Source organism: Odontesthes bonariensis, chromosome 6 (genome assembly GCF_027942865.1).
Source record: "Odontesthes bonariensis isolate fOdoBon6 chromosome 6, fOdoBon6.hap1, whole genome shotgun sequence".
Taxonomy (NCBI): Eukaryota; Metazoa; Chordata; class Actinopteri; order Atheriniformes; family Atherinopsidae; genus Odontesthes; species Odontesthes bonariensis.
In genome coordinates this window covers 13936412-13959282 of record NC_134511.1, presented here as the reverse complement: position 1 = coordinate 13959282, position 22871 = coordinate 13936412, and the positions used below count along the sequence as shown (strand labels likewise).

Here is a 22871-nt window from a genome sequence, read left to right as displayed (position 1 = left end):
CAACAAACAGAACATCGATCTACCCACGTATAGTATATTGCCAGGATACCACCACGTCTATGCCCATTGACGAAAACTCAAGATTTCAATACATTTAAATCACAAATTTCTTGGGCTGTACTGCCATTTTTTTTGGTACACTATTATCAAATCTGTAGGAGTAATTTGTTAAAATGTAACATGTGTAAAACGCCAAAATGGATTATTTGAACCTAAATGGCTCAGAGAGGCTTTTTCTTTGTCCAGGCATGTTCTATATGCAGTAGCCGGAACATGAAAGTAGCCGGAGGGGCTGCATTTGAGGGGGCGCTGTGGAGCCAATTTGCCACATTCCCCAAATAAGAAATTCATTTGGTACAAGAATAAGAATAATAAATGCTACCATTTCAATAGGCCAGTAGGTTGGGAGTTTTGAAATCTGCTCTTTTCACCAAATAAAGCAAAACATCCTTGTCATTATCTTTCTTTTCTGTAGCCCCAAAAATGACCCATGGAAGACACTTTTAATATCTTATAAAGAGAAGAAGAGTCAAAATTTTCATCTTTCTCAACAGCCAGTGGCTAAAATGGCCTCTCTGTTGCTGAGCAGTCTTTCTAGAATAGATTTAGAGTCTTTTTGATGGAAAACAATTTTGTGGTGCATCTGAATACAACAATGATGAGAGCAGTGTGACAGAATCAAAGTAGCATTCTTAAGATATATATATATATATATATATATTTCTCCTTTATATACATATTGAAATGAATGAATAAATAACTTTGTCAGAAGACTTTTCAGACTGTTGAAGCACAACCAACACTAAGGATTTTTCATTGCTAACATAGCCAAAACATTTTTTTTGTATGCCTATTAAAATTGAATCTAAATAAATCTTGAAAGTTCCAGAACAAAGTCAATGCAACATAGCCAAGCACACACCAGATAAACATGGGCCAATGCCACTGGTTGATGTCACCCTGTTTGCTGCAAGGCCAGTTGCAGCCAACAAGCTGAATAATAGCCCTTACCGATGTAAGGCCAATATATTTGTACATCCCTAGTAACAATAGATATCAAGTATTATCTTTTAGATTAGTCCTTATTTGATCATATAGATGTGATTAAACAGTTCCCATACAAATAAATAAGCATTTATGGTGTGATATGATATACCTTGGTATGATATACTTTGGCCCAAATTAGCAAAGTTACTGCCATATAAAGTTTGTAGCTCATGAAATAGTGACATTTCTCAGCTGCAGAATGGGATTAATTGCGCTCCATGACACAAAAAGGTCACCTTAGTCTATGGCTAAAATGTCATTAATGTGTGATGCTGAGGTATGCTCTCTGTGGACCCTGGAATTGTAATCATTCTGTTTTTCTTTTTCTTTGATTCAGGAGGCCATGTTCAGTGCATGGATCCAGTACAGTGATGGCTCACTGACACCTCTGGATATCTACGATCCCAAAGACTTCCTCCTCTCAGCTGTCTCAATGGATGAAAGTGTCATCTCCATAACCAATCAGGTTAAAACGCCACTTTTTTGGAAATATTCATGGCAGTTTTACCATGTAATATTGTGGGCATTTTTGCACCAGGCATAACATGTCAATTGTTTCTATCAATTAGGAGCAGCACTGGCCAATAATTGTTGCGGAGGGTGATGGACAGGGGTCACTGGTTCGTGTCGAGATGGTCATATCTGAGACGTGCCAAAAGTCCAAAAGGAAGAGTGTACTGGCCGCTGGAGTTGGTAATGTTGTCGTTAAGTTCGGAGCAAAGCCCGAGGAGAGAGGTGGACACGAGGATGGCGGAGTGTTGGACAACAGCACAAATGAGCAAAGGACAAAAGACGGAGGCGAGTGGAAGGCCAGCAGTGCAGCAGTGGACAGAGAGGAAGGGGCTATGAGGAAGGTGGGAGTACTATTCAGAATATTTAGGTTTAACCTCATTCCTCTCCTTTATCAAGAGAACTACAATAACACTTCCAGATTTGAGAGCTCAGTCAAATCTAAAAGTTTCTACAGACAACATGTGAAAGAACTACAGAATGCAGTATTTGAATTGATCCACATAAATATACAAAAACTTTTTCTGAATAAAACTGAACCACAGGCTTGTGTTATCTCTTTTAATCAGGTTAGCACAACAACCAAGAGCACAGTAACCCATCGTGCTTCAGGTGGCAAAGCAGCAAACGGTGGCAGCAGCAGCAGCCGAGGCAGTGGTCCCAGCCAAGCAGGGGACAGCAGCTACCCCGTTCAGGTGGAGGTTCCAGGGACAGGAAACAGTGAGCTGAGCCAAACCACTAGAGGCTTGTCAGACCTTGAGATCGGGATGTATGCACTTCTGGGAGTATTCTGTCTGGCAATACTGGTTTTCCTAATCAACTGTGTCAGTTTTGCTTTCAGGTAATACAGTATAAAGACTATGTTGATTTCAGCATTCAAACTGATTAATCAAAGATTAAATAGTAAAACATCCCTACCTGCGAAATCACAGCGGATAAAATCTCTGTGCAGATCACCGTCTCAAACACCTGATAACTTATCATTTTGGTCCAGATATAAGCTGTGTATATTGCAGTTAACTGGTTACGAGCAGAGGTGATTTAAAGCAATTCTATGTAACTTCTCAAAAAGCCCATTATGGAGCTCCCCCTACAGGCTTGGAGGTAATGTACGGTTAAGACACTGTCGTAAATCTCTTTCTCTTCCTTGCTTCATCAGTCAACGTCTTCTTCTATTTCTTCGGTGCCTCTGCCATGATGATCGTACTGACAATGTTGCGTTAGCTTAGCCTTATACCTGGGAGCGTGAGAGGGGTCTATTTGTTTTTGCGGTAGGTGTGCCAGAAAACAAGTCGAAGTACTTCCGCTCAGCTCCCGGGCCGCTCCAGCAAAGTTACATAGCGCAGTTTTTCCAACTCAGACCCCCGAAGGGCATAGGAGACAGGCCAATCGTAATATTAAAACTCATTCTAGCCGCACAATTTTTTTCAAACTGTTATTTTAAGGTAGAAATGTTACATAGCATTGCTTTAAAGCAACCTAAGTTTGAAAATATTGTAAAAGGAGACGCCTTTATCCACTTTGTTTTTTTTCTGCAGTTATGCCATTAAATCTTACTTTTTTATTATTGTTTATTTAAAAAAAAGAAACAGGTTTTTTATCTGATTTATTCAAAATTTTACCCACATTGCAGATTAACTTGCTTTTTTTCGTCTGCAGATACCGTCACAAGCAGGTCCCCGTGCTAGAGGCTGGAGGCAACATGAACCATGCCCATGACTGGGTGTGGCTCGGAAATGAGGCTGACCTTTTAGCTGACCACTCTGACCAATGCCAGGGCGTGATACCTGACGAATGCACCACCATCATTGACCGGAATGAAGGAGGATACGAGGAGAACAAGTACCTACTTAATGGGGCAGGCAACACTTTGGTGATGGGTGTGGGCACAGGTATGGGGACTATTAGTAGGAGTGGTGGCACAGGTGGACACAGGGGCATCACCCATGGACAAACCTTGCCGAGATCTGTTCCAGAACCACATCAGTGCCTTTCAGCAATCACTACTGGTGGCAAAGATGCCATTGGCAACACAGAGCATCTGAATAATTCACCCCGAGCCACGGCTGCAGTTGCAGTTGCCAAACGCAAACGTGTCAAATTCACCTCTTTTGCCACTGTTCTGCCCAATGATAATTCAGGTGGGGGTGGCCCGTACACCAACTCCTCAGTTCTGATGACCAATGGGAATGAGGATGACATCAAGTGGGTGTGCCAGGATATGGACCTGGGTCAGTCCGAAATCAGAACCTACATGGAGAGGCTACAAGACAATCTGTGACTGATGGGGAAAGAGACTGAGAGGCAGAAGATGAGTGCGGGAGGGAGGATGGACAATGAGTACAATTCACCTGTAATGCCTTTGCAATGGATTAATGGAGGGAGAATGGAAGGAGTAAGAGAGGAGTAACACAAGAAAAGGTGGTCAAAATTTCGGAAGATCATTGAGCAGATCGTGCAGGGGATGCTTATTTTGAGCTCCTCTTAAGCGATGAAAAGCATTAAGTCATCACTAGCTCACACTAAAAGTAATGGTAGCAATCTATAAGTAATATTAAAAGTTTGTTTTGTATTACTTATTGAGAAAATCTTAGTGTAAAAATCAATTAGTCGCTTTTGGTTATGAATGTTTACTTTCATAAAACCAGTAAATCACTGTTTTTACACATTATAAATTCAGGGTATGTTATTTGACAGACTTTATTAAGCCACTATACATCCAAACAAAGATGGTGAGAAACTGTCACCATGTACTGATCTCACATGCCCTTTTTTTTAAAACTCATACAAGGTATTGCCAACTTCAGCTGTGGCTGTCAAATAATTATTGATCTAGTTGTACTATATACACTTGTCAGTTATAGACCAAGTCTGCTTAATTGTCACAGAAGGAATCATCGAGGCCCCTGAGGAGTAAATGTACCTCAAAGATACCATCCTTTCTGACATAGATACTGGATCATGTGACCCATTTTCTTTGGGTATCACTCATAAGTAAAATGTGAAATGTAACAAAAATATATATTACATATACTCACTTGTGGAGATTTAGGCAATCATGCTCCTTTCTCAAACAATTGTGTTAAGAGTTTGAAAGTGACATGCCATGAAAAAGACTGTTTCTCCCTTGGATCCAAGACAGAGGCATTTATTCTTGCACAATTTTAAACAGAAATGGACATTAGCCATTTTTCAGGCTTGATTTCTGTTTCCTGAACTTTGCAGCCATTGACTGCTGTCTCCCTGTATTCGGAACCAATCCTGACAGCCCCTTGCCTCCCTCCTTGTCTGGGATTGAACAGTATTAAGAGCTTTGTGAACTAGAACACACAGTGAAATCCTGCGGAAAGCTGTCTGGAAACTAAAGAGGTACTGACTGAGGTGCCTCAAATGAAAAAGGAAGTAGCTTGGGCTTTGCAAAGCTCGACTGAACACTTAATAATGATGATTAAAACAATGTAACAAATAGGCAACAAAACAGCCAGGAGTACATTCAGTGATGTACAAGGAACTAACAGGAAATGATATTACAAAATAAGTGAAAATAGACTGATTATCTGACAAATATGTCTGGGTTCATGGGACATTAACAAAGTCAAGACGTCATGGTGAACGTTATTATAAATATATTTTTCCCTTTGTTTGTACTTTTTGATAAATAAGTTTATTATGTTTCTCCTTTTTTTTTGTTTTTTTTTAAATTTAGGAAGATATTCAATTGTAGCTTTTTATTTTAGAGATTTATTAAGAGTTTAGGAATATATGGTTCTTTTTATTTCTCTTAGATACTGTATCTATTTATTTAAATTGACATTTGAGAGGGTGAGGAAGGAAAGAAAAGACAGGAATCAATAGACCAGAGGTCCGTTTCACGTAGCAGGTTTAGTGAAAACTCTGAGTAGGTTAACCCTGAAATGAGGGAAACCCTGAGTTTTCCGTTTCACAAAGGGAGGTAACTCAACCCCGAGAAAGAGGGGTAACTCTAGCCTGTTTCACAAAGAGAGGTAACTTAACCTCACGGTCAGTTACCGGAGTAACAGACTCTCTGAACCTAACCTGGTCGGGACCAGGTTTTATTCAAGAAACCTTGAGTTTCTTTCTGTCTCCGCCCTCTTTCAGCCACACACGCCATTTGATTTCCTCATTCATTCATTTAGCAGAGCGAGTTCTTCTACTTCTATAAGTCCATTAGATACAGTTGGAGGCAACTTTTTTCACGAACATGTCCTTTTGACAATGATCCCGTGGATGAAGGTGCAGCATTATTGCGCAGAGAAATAAATATTCGTCGGAGATGGTCAGACCGCGCATAGATTTTTGCATTTACAGACAATTATCTTTTTGAGCGGCACCATCAGAATGTGTTGGGACAAAAGAAAAAAAAGACATAAAAGACAAATAAATATTTGTATGAATAGGCTTAAAAAAGACATAAATAGGCCTATTATATTTTATAAAGGCACTCGTGTCTTGGGGGTGGATTCCCTCAGCCACTGCCCTCCCGTTAGAGGTGGTGGCCACCACCCGTTTTATGGGCATCTGCCTTCTTTCTGTTGGCTCAGTAGAAATCTGTGTTAGTTTAAATAGGCTTAATTATTTAACAGAACATGATATAGATGATGACTCTAAATTGTCCTTCTGAGTGACTGTGAGTGTGTATGGTTGTTTGTCTCGTTTGTCTCTATGTGGCCCTGTGATGGACTGGCGGCCTGTCCAGGGTGTACCCCGCCTCTTGCCCATTGACCGCTGGGATAGGCTCCAGCCCCCCCGCGACCCGACTGACGGATTCAGCGGTGTATAGATAATGGATGGATGGATGATATAGATGAGAAGACATAGTTTATGTGTGTGAAAACAGCATTATGTTGGGAATAAAATAACTGCACAGTCAAATAGCCACTTAATATTTATTTTACAGTGTAAAACATGATCAAAATGAGGTACCTCCATGCCGAGGTCTCACCTGTTTGAACAATATTTTTATATTTCATCTTAAACTGCTGCCAAGAGCGCTTCTCCCCTGCGGGATTGCACCTAAATGAAATAAATGAATGGGCTACCATTCAAGCAGTTTCCCTGTAATATTATTGTGATTGCAAAGGACTACATTTAAACTTACACTTTTGTTGCTGCAGCGGTGTTGCACTTATTTCTAAAAACGTATTGAAACTCGCCGTATGAGCGCATTAAGATTTCCAATTCGAGGTTGGTGAAAAACGTAGCCCCTCCTCTTCCCCGTTGCCAAGGTGACTCGTCGAATCGGGGCTCCGTTGATGCTGGCTTTTTAAAGTTGTGGTGCACGCGCTAAACTCAAGGTGAACTTACTCAGAGTTGATTAACCTCACTCAAATCAGCGTTTCTGGAACCGAAAACTCAGAGTTTTCTATCTCAGAGTAGATCAACTCAGAGATCAGGAATAGACTCAGAGTTGGTTGAACCTGCTACGTGAAACGGACCCCTGCTGGTGAATGATAGCACACAGTAAAAGAATAAGTTAAAAGAAGGAGACAGATCAGGCAGAGGTTGCCTCACCTTCGTTAGCTCAGGTGACGAGTCATGATGAACCGACAGTAATAGAGGAGAACTGTAAGATTGTTAAGACTGCAATATTTATTTATAAATGTGTTACTGTTTCAGAGTACACTGTATGTTGTAAATAAATAAACATGCTTCAAAGTGCTTGTGAATAAGATTGCAGGTCACTACCCAACAACATGGTGATATTTTGTACATTTTACAGTGTGAATATGGTACAGAATGCTATTTACCAACACAATGTGAAAGTGATCTCACTGGTTCTTTTTCTAAATATGTTCCTGTCTTTGTTTCAAGTATTGAATTAATTATTGTCTTTGTACAGGGTAGGAATCAGTTTGCCTTCGTGTAAGAACGGAGGCCATCCGTCAATGCATTACACCTAAATTTGCTTGGGAATGGTGACTCTGAGAGGTCCATTTCACAATGAAAAACCAAACCAAAACTTAAGATGTTTATCAGTGGACTTGTTCTAGGAAATACCAAGGTAAAATTTGTATTATCAGAGACGCTGAGCATCTCTATTTTTAATCATTTCTCAATCAAGAAACCGTATAATATTATACATAAAATCCAAATCCAAATTAATGGATCTGAAACAGCAAGAATTGTGGAAATAAATACACTAGGATAGACCTGAGTTGACTCCAAATGGAGGAACAAAAAATGGGCTGAGTAGCCTCCACCAAAGCAATAGATACTCTTACTGATTACTATATTATATGTTCTGGACACATTACTGTATTTTGCCGACTCTTATGTAGTTGCGGGTCTGCTGTGATCAAAAGGAATAGTTGAATGGGTCTGAGTTAGTTGCTTAAGATATAAGTGTAGCAATGCTCTCAGATGAGAAACGTTTGGACTCTCAACATGCTGTGAGTTCAATCACACTTTACAGCCTTGTGCACCAGTTCAACCTGTTTTTATTTCTAAAGTTGTTTGGATGTAAAATGAAAAAAATATATAAATGGATATTTTTCAGAAATTAGTTTGAAGTTGTTTGAGCTTTTATTTTAACCCACAAGAAGGGCAGATCTACTGTATGTAGCTACAAATGTCAGTGAGGCACATTACTGCTTGCTTACTAAACTACTGCTGAACTTGGACACAGTTTCCGAGTGGGAAGGAAGAAAGATTGTTTTGAAAAGTCTGGCTTCTTCGTTATCTTTGCAATTGTATTATCTTGCGACTGAAATTTTACATAATGTTGAGGATTTCTGAGTTATATAGACGAATACATGCTAACTTGGTTCTACCAGTAAAATCCATTCAAACCTTGATACAAATGGATGGCTTATATCTTCGGGGACTCCATCTTCTAAAGAACTACAGTCATATTAAACCAATTTACATTAGTTCTTTTATTTAAATATACATTTTTAACTTGTGAGACTCGTGCCCTGGAGCGGGAGGAATTGGCAATATTACATGTTGTCACTTAGTCTTGTTATACATCCTTGTTAGCCCTTAAGTATCCGCAGAAGGTATGCAGTTATGAAGCTGCCTCATTTTTCTGACAGTAAAAATAATAGGGGTGTTGATTGCAGTCTTCAGTGTCTTGAGTCCTCAGACACTGTAGGTGTACTCTCCAGTGAAATGATTAAGCTACCATAGATTAGATCATTTTCAACCTAGTCTCATCAGTAAAAATTGAACTGGTACATTTTTATCCATTTGTCTAAAACAAAGTGTCACAATCCAATGGTAAAAATAGTGAAATGGCAACATATCACTAGGACCTATGACCAATGAGTATCAAAATGAGTAATTTATAAGAATGTGTACTTTGTGACCCTATCCATCTGTTTCCATATCAGCCAAACCATATATTTCAATTTTGACCCTGACCATTTCCTTTTAAAGTGGATTTGGCATGATCATTTCTAGTCATCTAATTCTTAATCGTGTGTACCTCCACAGTAGCTTTGTGCACCCCCATAATTCCATATAGTTTCTAATTAGTTCAGAATGAGGGAGAACTTTCTCTGGGTAAAGCTTTCTGCTGAGAACAAGAAGACCTGCCTAAAGTGTAAGATGATGGTGACTTGTGAACACACAATACTACGGCTAAGACATAACCTAAACAAGATAACGCGTTGAGTAACTACATTTTCAAGCAATGACGACACTAGATCCAGTTGAACGGGTTTGTGCCAGAGTTGGATCCCAAATATCAAAATGAGCAGCATGACCAACCGTCACCATGAAGATTACAGCAGGGGATCTATGTATGTTAAATATGGTAAATACCTGCAATTGTGCATTTGCCTGGGTGAGTAACTCTGTGTTTCTGAGCAGTTGTAGAAGCAACAAATGGACAAGTTCCTTTGTATTGTGTATAAATTTATAAAACACAAAGTACCATAATCCTTCTTAGCTCCCTTTTCACTCAGTGTTACCATGATGTTTGAGTCACATTTCCAGTCATATGTCTAATGTCACCACAGCAGACATTTGAAGCAGTTTCACGCACCACTTGAGGCTCAGATTTGTGCCATTTTAGTGTTTTAACAGCTTGACTTTTAGCTTCAGTTTCCCTGCAAAGCCCGGAATTGCATTGATTCTTGTTCATAAACAGCTTTGAGAAAGCTGAAAAGGGTCAACTTGCCCTCACATCCAAAAATGAATTTAGTCAAAGAGATCTTTGAAGCAAAAACAAAGAATGACTTTTCCATTTTATGGCAAATTTAAGCTTTTAAAATGCTAGTGGTGGATAACGTGTACACTCTAGCTACCATGGACATGCACCGCCAAAAGGAAATCTTGCCTTACACTCACTGTGATGAAAAGTTGTAGAAAAAGCAAGAATTTTAGACCACTAGATAAAACAAGTTCCTCCTGCATACATCCAAATACCTCTTTTTTTAGATTCGGGTGACATTTAAACTGATAATTCATCATTAAAACACTGCATATAAGCCAGAAAACATGGACAGAAAGTATGCCATAGGAACTTTAATCACTGATGCTAAGCATTCACAGGAGAGAGGGTAGAAGTAGAAACTAAGGAGTCGCGAATGGGATGAGAAATAGTAAAGTGAAAAGAATGTAAAAAAAACATAATAGAAAATCAACCACCTTTGGTCCTTCTTATATGTGACAAAAAATAAACATTTTGAAATGTGTTTCCATTGCCTGCTGGAAAGATGTTGCAGGTAAATGATGCCAACATGCAGTGGCACATGGCAGTTGAACGTCATCCCATGACGAGTATGTGAATAGTGAGAACCTATACATCGTCTTGTTAGGTTGTGTCTCTTGTTTAGTCAAATGGAAATAAGTGTGGAAAACGTAATGATGGTGCAAATGTAGAGCCTTTATTGTAAAACTGTTATGTCAACTAATGTAGTTAAAATAGGATAGAAAGTTAGTTTTCAAACCAATACATTACATTTCTTTTAAACTTGAAGCACATTTCTAAATAATTCCTTTTTTGTGAAGCTGGTGCAGAGCAGTAGTTCAGCAAGTAAGCAGTAAAAAAAAAAAGAAAGGAAAAAGCGCCATGGGTATGTCTGACTGTGATGTAAAGAGTTCAACCACATAGGCAGGTATAAGCAATGGTTTCATTCTACAAAGCTGTTGTGTGGTTACAGCTGGAAAAACACGTGGGCAGCTGTTGAACATACAAGTAGCAGATGTGCTTGTGGGACTTTTTTTTATTTGATTTGCTTTTCTTTTTACTATTGTCATTGTTTAAACATGGTTAATGGAGGCCAATAAAGACCCATAACCAAACTCTGACTGCCTTTTTCTTTTATTGATTCATCTGTTTGAGTCAAATAGTACTCACTCTGCTTCCTGTCTTGGTAGTCTGTTCTTTTTAAATATATAGCAGAGGAGTGTCCTAAAGTCTCACATTGGTTTAGAAGAGTTAAAATTAGTATTTTGTAGACTTCTGAGTTTAAATGTATAGACTAAACTTATGAACATGTAAAAGCTTTTCCCTGATTAGTTCTATTTGCAAAAAATATAAGACTAGGTCTCTAGAGGTGCTTTTATTGAGGCAAATCAGATGATCAATATCTGTACCTTTCACTGAGAACAACCAAGTGTGTTACGGAGGACTGCAAAACAGAAGTATGATTTCACTCCGCATACCTTGTGTCAGAGAGGAGAAACTAGTGATATAATCTTTTGGCCTTTTAAGATTTTTGAGATGAGCAAAACAAAATATGTGTCGCTGTCTAGTGACCAACAGCCATCTCATCCAATTTGTGTTGCTATACAGTTATGCAGAGCCATCTGAGAAGCTCTGCTTCAATTTTTGGTAAAGCTTTTGTTTAATTTGGGTTTTAAAGTCTGTGTTTAAGTTAATTTGGCAAAAAAACTTCTTTGTTGGGTTTTACAACTTCTTTTCACAGGGAAAACAACAATAGACCTCTATATCCGCTCACCCCTGAATTAATCTACTGATGTTTTTAGAGCATTGTAAGTTGGTGTTGACTCTGCCTCCTGAGGAACTCACTCTGGCTACTGATCAGGCAGTTCTGACAGACCAGAGATGAGCATCTCAATGGAGGAGAAGCTTGTCACTTTATTTAGTACCAACACAAGATTAAAACAACATTCTTTCACCTCTTTATATGGTGAAAATGAGGTCTTACTTCTCACATTTTATAAGACCAGGCTACATTGCAGTTACACTCCACCGCTGGATAAATTCATCCAAGAATAAATTTAGAGCCATGTGGTTTAAAGTACCCCAACAGCATGTAGTTTCTTGTAAAGTGGACAGGGGGTGGATGGTCACATTTTAGGAATGAAGAGATGCCTGTATCTCATCAAAGAAATGATTCCAAGACATCCCTTGTTAATTTAGTTGGAGCTCTAATCACATACAGTAACATTTCCATGAGCTGCCACTAGGAAGCCCAAAGGGAGTCTTAATGATAGAGGAGTGTTTATACTAAAAGTTAATTAAGATAATGCTTTGTAGCCCAAGTATGAAATTAGAGATCTATGATAGGGTTTACATTTGATCTTAAGTGCTTCTGGCACTCCATGGAATACAACCCACCATAGTACATATGTGCTAAGCAAAGTTGTTATGAAATAATAAGGAGGGCCTGTGGGGAAGATATGTAAGATATGGACACAATTCAGCATCTGAGCGACTAGCACTGTAAATTTGATGATGCCAAAAGCGTGCTGAATAACCTTTCAACCGCTGACTGTCTGGATGTGACAGAGTGCCAATACAGTCATATCTAAATGTTTAGACATGATGCATTCAGAAGTAGCTCGACAGCAGGAATAGAACTTCCATCTGCAACAGATTGCTTTGATATCCCACTGAAGGGATATGAAGGCCTTGTCTAGTGGGCATAGAAATGTAGAATTGCACATTTGTTTTTTGACGTGTAAACACGTTTAAAGCTGACAAGGAAAATCTTTGTATTTCATGATTTGGAGTCAATTATTCTCCTTTTTTTTCATTTCCAGCATGTCACTCGTCAGCTGCTCTCTGTTTCCTACTAGCACACTCGTGTCCACTTACTTGATTTCCCTCAGTAACATTTACACTTCAAACGTTCCACCTTCCACCATAGGTTTTTACCTTGTTTTTCACCATACAACCTCCCTCAATTGATTATCTGGTTGTTTTTCGTTTATACAGTTAAACTAAGTACTGTCTAACATATGAAACATAGATGGACATCAATTTACAATTTAGCCAAGGCAAACTGAATTAATATTATTTACTGAATTTTCTGCAATAAATAAAAGATACATTTTCTCATCCTTGTCCAATTAGCCTGAATACCAGTGTTGCGTTACTATATAGGCATTTTCTACATCAGCAGCTGAATGTATTTCGGTAGCATTTATAATGTTTGCACTTCAGCTGAACTTTACCTTGTACAACAAAGCAGAAAAAGTGTCTAAGCAAGGTAAACCCAGGTTCAGCTCAAGATTTTTGTTCAGTGTTTACCTCTGAACCAATCAATTCTCTTAGAAAGAGAAAATATAAAAGATACTCTTGACACCGTCTCTCTTCATGTCAAGACCAGTTACACTTAGATATTTACAATAATCCCACTGACTTATTTTGTTTGTTACTAGGTACAAATAGCAACTTAAACAGCCAGTAATGTATCTGACAGACTAAGACTGAAGCTTCCTTCGTGCTTCATGAAAATGCCTGCAGTGCATTAATTTAATGAAATACAGTGATGTAATGATCAAACTAATTCAAACATTCTCAAAGGCTGCTTTTTTTTCTTTATTGCATCTTTCCTTCCTGATTGGTAACAGTAGCTTGCCAGGGATGTATATAGTTGTGATTGGTGATCTGATGACCATGACCACATGTAAATGCAGTCCGAAAATCTGGGTTGACTTACCAAGCTGAAACCAGCATTGTGATACCATATAGCGAGACCTCTGTTGTTAGAGTTAGTTAAGCCAGATCACCTACAGATATCCTGGATGTGGTGAACCTGCTGGTTAGTATAGACCCCTGGTTTGGTTTAGCAGATTTGCGAAGAAGAAAAAGAATAGGAATATTAAGGGGAATAATAAGAAGAAACATGATTGCACCTTTATCAACTAAAGCAAATCTGACATTCTAAATACAACCTTTTTTTTGATGAAGTGTACCACATAAATCATCTAAATTATTGGTGTAAAGGGCGAGTCACCTTTGTGAGACTTGTTTTACTCTTGACACACCTCACTAAGCCCATCAAACTTGCTTCAAAGTGCATCCCTCGGGGTATACTTTGAAGATTACAAGCTAGCATTTACCACTAACATTAAAGTCGCTTTAAAGAGGAAAGTAATTTAGAAAATGTATAAATGTCGACCTGTTTAGTTTAATATTAGCTAAGATTGGTTTTTCAGGCCTCACATTGCCCTAAAACCATGGTAAGCTCAACACTTTATCTAAACAACTTCCATAGCCACTTCTGTAACAACAGATTTCTCTAGCTGGAGGGAACCAGAAAGTTCAAGCAGAGTCACAGCTCTGCTAGTGCAAAACGTATGAGTGTGGTGTTTTTAGTTTTTGCGTTGTAATGAAACAGATTATAAAAACTTTTTCAATTAAAATTTAGTACTGTTATTTGTATCATCAAACAAATGTTTTCCCTTCAGATGAAAGGGAGTGAGACATCTGAATGGTTGAAAACAGGTGAACTTATTCAACACATAAAGAACTCCACACTTTAAAATGTCCACAGGAAAAATCAACTATTCTTTCTGTTAATTCTTTGCTGTCCATGTTTATTGAACACCATGCTTTTTGGGTGATGTGTAAGAGTGTTTGTTTTAATTGATGCTGTTGTGTTGTTGCTAGCAAGTAAGCGTTGATTCATTGTGAGACATGAAAACGGTTAGAAACAACTGATGTTAGTGGTCTGCTGTCTAAAAAGAGGAAAACAGCTGGTCCAAATCTGACCCCTGTGGTTCAAATGGACCAGAACTGCAAGTGGCAAATTGACCTCGTTGTGAAGACAGTTGGAGACGACTGTTAAAATAAAGAAAGAACATTGACTAGCTAAATGTGTGAATAACCTGAAAATTCATGTCTTATGTTGCTACTAAATCAACAGCCACCCTTTAACTTAAGTGCTCTGCAGCGGCTGACGACATATAGAACAATTTTCTGAAAATGGCTTTGAACAGGAGTCAGCAATACAGCACAAAACAAGTGACTCCACATGGTACCAATAGCACTAGACCCAATCCCCCCATCTTCATGCAAACATATTTGTCTTTGTGGATGAATTTACCCTTTGAAAATACATTTTGTATAAAAGACCATAAAAGACCATTTAGTTGCTTTACATCGTCGAAAAAACACTGAATATCTGGCAGATCTGACACCGAACAAAGCAAACCAGGAAGTATTTATACTGAGGAAGCTAATGCAGGGCAAGTGATGGTAAATGAGAAACTTAATTCAGGTGTTCAGGTGAGCAGAAGTAAGACTGTGTGAGAGCAAGGAAACAAACATTTAGCAACAATGCAGGGCATGAGTCATGGTATGGCGCTGTAGTGGTGGGAGCATACTGATGTAGTTTTGGTCATATTGTGCCTTTGTATCATTTTGAGATTTTCTACTGAGCTTTGCTCTTTGTCAAATTTTTTTTGCTGGTTCGGAAGCTGCGTTGTTGGAAGGAACTCTGCTGGTGTTTCTGGCACTTTTTTAACACCTGTTATTGATGTGTAACCATGCCAACAGGAAAGTTTTTGCATATGTGAGCAGCTAATTAAGCTTTCAAGAGCCCAAGTAATGCCTGGGAAAAAAAAAAAAAATCAAAATGAATCCAGACAAGCTGAAGAGGAGATATCTAAGAAACAGGGCAGGAACAACACGGTTGAGGGAGGAAGTTCCATGAAACTGTTTCTTCCCTTTATCATGATGGGAAATGCAAGATCACTGGCTGATTAAATGGTGGAGTTTGTAACTCTGACAAGGATGCAGTGGGAATATCGGGAAGGTGGTATTACTGGCTTCACAGAGACATGGCCGCAGGAACAACTCCTACAACTCTCTTACTAACCTTTAGAGAAAATGGGCAGACAAATATTGCAACATATGGTGTAATCCATGGCATTTCAGTGAGGAGGAGCATCTCTGCACCAAAGCTGTGTTTCTGTCCATGATTTATGTCAAGAGAGTTCACTCTTGTGACCTTCCAACACTGTGTGCAACATTATTCGCAAAATAGTTGGCAAGCCACGAAAACAACACCCCGATGCATTTATGGTGTTCTCTGAAGTTTTCAATCTCTCTGCAACACTTCAACACTTTCCAAAAGTTCATCAACTGACTTTTATTTTTATTTGAGCTGTTTTCATTTATATTGCAGCAATATAATTTCCTTTCAAGAATCAATGCAGTATTATTGAAATTGACTGAATGTAACTGAATAACACAGAAATACAACAAAACTAAAACTAAACCAAGCTAACGCAGAAAACCTGAAATCATTTCCAGGATAGAAATGGTGTTTGGCTTATTCCTACTTATTCTAAAATCCACAATCATCATTTGTCAAGTAAATATTCAAGACGAGGAAAAGAAAATGGATGAAAATGCACAATATAAAGTAGCATTAAAAGTTTAACTCTATTTATTGAATAAAAAAAAAACTAGCTGTTTCTAATTAAACTTTCTTCAGGGCTGAATAATTCCCAAAAGTATTCATTAAGTTAACTTTTCTGCTTAAATTCTTTTTGTCTTGTAATTTAACACATTTTTGTTCCTGTTCTGTAATTCACATGTGACTCCCGGTAACCTTTCTAAACATTTTTATTGATTGACTAAAGCATGAACAGTTGCTTTATCAAAAAAAAACTGTATTTATTTTCTTAACTACTAAAGTAGATTTTGCCCTTGGGTCTCAGATTGAGGATTGTGAGTTTGTGAATGTTGTTTGTAAATGTTAAACACATGGCACCATGGGGATGCTGCACTGAAATGTATTTTACGCTTCAGTGAGAATAAACACGAGGGAAAACAAGAGCTGTAGTCCACATCCAAACCCTTTATTACTCTTCATGAGTAATAAGGGTCACGTAGAGCCTCTCTGGCCATTTCTCCAAATATCACCCAATTTTCCTCCACCACTGATGTCAAAATGCGTCAGAGGACATGTAATGTCTTCTGTCCTTATGAGGACCAAATACTATAACAGTTATTATTGAAGGCTCTAAGATTCATTTAGGATATAATTGGAACTGGAGTTACAGTATTCTTTCTTTTTTAATCTATTCTTAAGGTTGCTAAATATTTGTCCTTTGTGTGCGGCATTTTATCTATTTATGTTGGTGTCTGTGCGAGTGTGTGAGCACCATGTATGTTATGATGAGACTATCTGTTGTTATAATAATATAGTTATTTTGAAAGGAGCACAGTAATGACAGTATTACCTTCACCTTGTCAAAATAGACCCATAGAGCTTTTGCCCATTAAGGTAAACACACCTTCTCCACTTTCTTTTTTATGCTGCCAGGGAATACACACACACATATACACAGGGAATAAAACCACTCAGACAGGTAAATATCCCTTTCATTGCTCCAGCAAGTCAGACAACATCAACACACTTCCGATTCAGCCTCATTTTGTTCCATGAAATAACACATAAATGCAATTTCCCTGCCTCAGACAAAACATACTTACTGTCTCTTTCTAGTGATGTGAGCTGGCAAATGTATTGGAGTGAAACTAAAGCATACGTTTCTCCTGATTTTTAACTAGTTTCACAGTTACAGTTGAGATAACATTGTGTTGTTATCCCATCGCTCTTCTACTTTTTTTCTCTGCTTGTAAACTTTGAATTCTTGTGAAATCAGTTTTTGTGGTTCTACTTTATCTATCGAGTATTTTTATCATTTAGGATGCTTTGACAACAAATGTGTTTGATCCAGACTCTCTGACTGTTCGGCTTGATCAGGTCTGACATTACATTTGTGAAGTGGACCAAAGGTCAGACCAAACAGCCGTACTTTGGTCTGAGATAAGATAAAACTGAAACATGGTTTGACCCATTTGTAGACTTTTTAACCAATCACTGGAAGTTAAAGTGGGCTAATGCCAAAACCTGAAATGGGACAACAAGCAGTAGTGACAAGAGGGAAAAAAGAAACCAGGTCTATTTTATATTATGAAACATACTTCCACTCATCATTGTTATCTCTCCCAAATTAGAGTTTGTCATTCTTGCCAATTATCGACGATACAGTTTTCCTATTACATAAACAAATTTGAACAAGTCTAACATACCTGAAGTTGCTGCTCGTAGTAAAGCCGAAATACTATCACAGCAGCAACAAAATTAAACTGTTAAGTTTTCATCATTCATAGACTGACAGGCAACCTGCCAGCAATGTCAGTGGAGTGAGACACAGATCACACAGGTGATGATAATGCAACTTAGATATTTCATGTAAAATAATTCCATGGTCTTGCATAAACTGCAGTGTTAAACCAAATTTATACAATGAAACAAACACTAACCTGTCTGCTTACCTGAACATGGTTCAGACTTGTGAAGTGTGAAGTCTCTCTAAATTCAATGCATTATAATTAAGTTTCAAATGCCTTAAATATGGACTCATATTCATTGTTAGATACAATTAACACAACTTTCTGAACTTGACTTTGTCACATTTACACTAGTGATGAAAATCTAAGAAAGTCACAAAACATTTTTCTTTCTTTGAAGCGTCTCACAGAGATACAATGAAAAAAATATTTAATTAGTCTTGTATAAGTGATTTAGATAATATTTCAGAAATTTGGGGAAATACAACCTGTGATGACAGATATCAGCTTTGTTCTATTCTATCCTGTCCTCGTGATTTAAATTCCTGTGTCACAAACTTTCTAGTTTTCAGTCAAATTGAGCTTCTTACACTTATTGTTGTGATGTCCTTGACATTCACCCGGCTTGTAATCTTTCCAAACTGTCCACAGAGATACACAAAACATACAATTAACATCCCTTTTTTCACAGCCTTTCTCTGACTCTGAAGATGTCTTTGACCCTCCCTCTCTGTCTCACTTATTCATACCCATACAGTATTTCATAACAACTTAGAGCTTCTCTTCATTAACATGTGTTTTGTCTGTTCCTGCAGGTTGTGCTCTGCTACACTAGTTGATTTACAGTTCTTATCAAATACATATTGCCAAGCGAGTGAGACGTGCAACCTTTCATTTGCACGCTACCGCCCTGCAAATTTGACACGCTACATTAACAAGAAAAATGGCTGCTACTATGCATGCCAAGACTGTGCATATATATATATATATTTATATATTTGTATGTATGTGTGTGTGTGTGTGTGTTTGAGAGAGAGTAAAAGAAAATGTGCTATAGAGGGAATACAGTCCAGTGTGTGAGTTTTTTAAGCTTTACCATAAAACAATGGGGTGAAGATATATTCCACATCATGTAATGCTTGTGAAACACAAAGTGAGGTTAAATATACCTATCTGCCATTAGTGTTTCCCTGGGTCCTCACAATGGTACACATTGTGACAATGACACTTTGAAGGGGTCAGATTTGGTGAATTGACTGCACTTATGTAGAGCGTTTCTTGTCTTGTTGATAACTCAAATTGCTTTTTCGGTAGAAGTCACACTGATCCTTTCACATATGCATTTAAAGAGCGTTCCTTAGATGTTTTTCTTTTTTTTTTTAACATAAGAAGTGCTTTGTCACACTCGCACTACAGAAACACAAAGGTGGCTCAGTGGCTCGACCAAGAACAATTCAAAATGATGACTTGGGAAGCCTGGGGTGGAACTGCAGACCTTTCTTTGGCAGAGGACTGACTACCTCTTTAGCCACAGCTGTCAAGAAACCAGTCATCTTTCCAGTGGAATCAAATACAAAATCACTTTTGAATTAGGGGTAGTTGATCTAGCATAGGGCCTGTGATGGACTGAAGACCCACCTAGGGTGTACCATGCCTCTTGCCCAATGGCAGTTTAGATAGACTTACAATCCTGAGTTGCATTAAACAAGTGTAAAAAAATGGATGGACGATCTAGCTTAGAACAAATGTCTAAAAATGAATACTTTTCAAACATTTAGATGAAAAAGTTCTTGCTTTCCTGTTACTGAAGTATCAGGGATCGATGATTTGTTGCAAACTAGCTAACACTGGGGAATTACTGTTCGTTCATTTAGAGGTATAAAAAGCTAAAATCCTTCAGTTACTACTTGCAAACTTGGCATTCATATTTGGCCCCATCCTCAATGAGCGAGGGTTGGATCAGCAGCAGAGCTAAAGAAAAAGAAAAAAAACGAAGTCAGAGGAATTTGATATGATTCAGCAGATGTCTAGTAGTGGTTACAGTTTAAAGTACAAATGAACACATCCACACCACTGTAGCATCCACGCCTGCTTCCTGTATTTCTGCTCTGTATGCCTGAATGTGTTGGTGGCTCAGACTCTGCCACAGAGTGGAGAGGAAACAAATATATTTACAGAGATTGATGTATTTCAATATGTAGACAAATAATATATAATTTTGAGTGCATAACGTTGCAATGCAAGCCAAGATATTTATATATTTCTATAGTTCATGAACTAATGTGATCTTCTACCTGCAGCAGTAAAACTGTAACCAAAAGAAACTATCAGATTACACTGAATAAAGAGCCTCATTGAATACCCACATGGCATTTTTATCAAATGCAAAAACGAAAGAACTTACTGCTAAAGGTATACAAAAATGACAAAAATGTCTGATGTGATCAGATGAAAAACGCCTCGACTTTATGAACAAAGAGGAAGGGTTGACATTTGCCACAGGACTGAATCCCTCATGCACTGTGTGTGAGATTCATGCAAATGACACTTTAAAGCCTGTCCCATGTCAGCTTATAAATAGAAATAGATGTTCATAAATGACAACCATGGGAAATGAAAAAGGTTAATCATTCATGTTGATATTGTTTAATAATTTGCTGAATTGAATTATCATGGAGGCAGACAGTTATATTAGCAAAATAAGATAAGATACCGGAGATCAAAAAGGCCAATTACAGTTAGCCGATGAATTTTCCAAATAGTCAGATCCTACAAACAACTGGCTGGTCCCCACAAATAAAAGAAACAGCCCTTACAATATATATATATATATATATATATATATATATATATATATATATATGTTACATTGTTAGTCTACATCATACCAACATTGTTGACTTAAGTTGGTCCCAGCTCTTTAAAACCTGTCCTTCCAACATACAAAAACAATTGACCAATATCATAAAATATTAAGTCAAGCAACAGTGTTCTGATCGATCAAGTCTGGGAGAATTTAAATTATTGCAATGAGAAACACGACAGAGAAGATAAATGCGTGTTTACTTACAACCGTGAAAGACAGGCCCTGGGCCGTCTTCCTTCGTAATATTGCCTACGTAATATTGCCAAAAATAAGAAAATCCTTCCTCAGAGTGATAGTGCATCCATTTGTTATATCAAGATTGGACTACTGACATGGCTTATTATTGGGCTGTCACAAAAAGTCTCCTAAAAGCCTCGAGCCAACCCAGAATGCTGGAGTTAGGGTTCTGGTGGAAATTAGCTGCAGAGATCATATTTCACCAATCTTAACTTCTCCTCATTGGCTCCCTGTTTCCCTTCATTTAAAATCCTTGTCTTGATTGGGTTTAACAGTTCTGATCTGAAATATTACCAAGCACTGCAATCCAAAACCTTGAGACATGAACTGAGAAGATGGGTGGGTGCTCTTTGTCTGTTACATTTAACTGAAAAAAGACTGCTTTAAAAGTTTGGAGAGTGATTATCTGAATCACTGTTGTCCGTCTGTCTGTTTTCATCTTATCTCTCAACAAGGTCTTTCCATCTACTGAACTGCTAATCACTGCATACTGTGAAAGCCACTGAGATATCTTTCCTCAATCTGACATCCCACATGAACATTTACTGAAGCTTGCGACATCAATCTCTATGAGTTTTAGCATTGCTGCATGCTGTCACAACAGTGACTGAATAATTAGATGACTTGCATATGTACACGTGTTCCTGATAAAGATCCTAGTTGATATACATTTTCTATCTGAACATTCATGCTCCAGATAGTGAGAGTCCAGACCATGATGATGATCACTTTACTCTATCCACTCTAAGGATGCCAGACTCGTGAATATTATTTATACTGTGGAGCTCTTGATCCTAAAAAACATCTGCTTTTTACTTTATGCATTTAAGGTTACATGTGTTTATATACACACAATTTAGAAGATTGTGCATAAGAAGGGGAGGAATTGATGAATTACAGCTATTTTTGATATTACATGTCTGTATGAACACTGAATTAGATTTAAACTTTATACTCACAGACAGCATACTGAAACATAAACAGCACAAGAGTAAAGCAGTAGCTTCATCTACTACACTGCACCGAATAAAAGTTATCTGTGAATGGGCAAGATTCAGAGCCCAGAAGAGAACTGCTGTGGTCACTTTTATAAATTGGAAGCAAATAACCATGAAGTGTTAAAACCACGCTTTGGAACATGGTTATGCATACATAGCATGAGTGAAACAACTGGTTGTTCTTTAAAACTTTGGAGAAAAGGTCAGCTGACCAATTACAGAAACAAATTGCACCAATAAGGTGAAAGCCTTGGGTCTCAGTCTTAATGGCTTCCATGCAATTTGTAGTTAGTCAGTCATTAATTTAACTGACACGTTCAGTTTGAATCCTCATGGTGTGGTTTTATCTCGGAAATTACTTACAGATAGCCACTGCAATGTTCTTTAACAATTCAGGGTAATACTAAGGCAATATAGTGCTTCAAGGGATGTTCTTTTGTATTGTTAAACATAGAAATTTAAATGAGCAAGTGTCGTGATATCAATAAACTAAAATTATTTTTGATGCACACATAATGTTGAGTTGTAATTGAAGGCCCATGGCGTATGAGATTATGGTAACATCTGACCAGGACTATAAGTGACAGGAACAGCTGTATAAGTTTAAAGGTTTACATGGATTCAGTACATATACAGATGTTCATTAGTGTATTAGACAAAAAGTGATTTTCTTTACAAGAATGTATCTTTATCTTACGATAAAGCCAAGACACAAACATGCTGCTTGCTGTAGTTTATGGACCATTAGCTGTTGACCTTCCTGAGTTGTGTGAGCTCTTCGTAATCTTGCAGTCTCGTAGATTGAATCCTACAACACTAACACAGAGTAATGCATGGTATTAGACACGAATATAAAATGTACCAAAGTACAAAAAATCCTTATATTCTTGTGAAAATGCTG

General features: G+C 37.9%; 1 protein-coding gene across 1 annotated transcript in view; it reads left to right on the top strand.

Moving 5' to 3' along the window:
- The window catches only part of LOC142382046 (transmembrane protein 132D), a 281279-nt gene extending 270452 nt beyond the window's left edge, over positions 1-10827 (top strand). The window contains exons 13-16 of the mRNA XM_075467490.1: positions 1385-1513; positions 1617-1901; positions 2127-2398; positions 3217-10827. Coding sequence (XP_075323605.1) covers positions 1385-1513; positions 1617-1901; positions 2127-2398; positions 3217-3838 — 1308 coding nt within the window. The 3' untranslated portion in view covers positions 3839-10827. The remainder of the gene's footprint in view (positions 1-1384; positions 1514-1616; positions 1902-2126; positions 2399-3216) is intronic.
- Positions 10828-22871: the final 12044 nt, after the last annotated feature.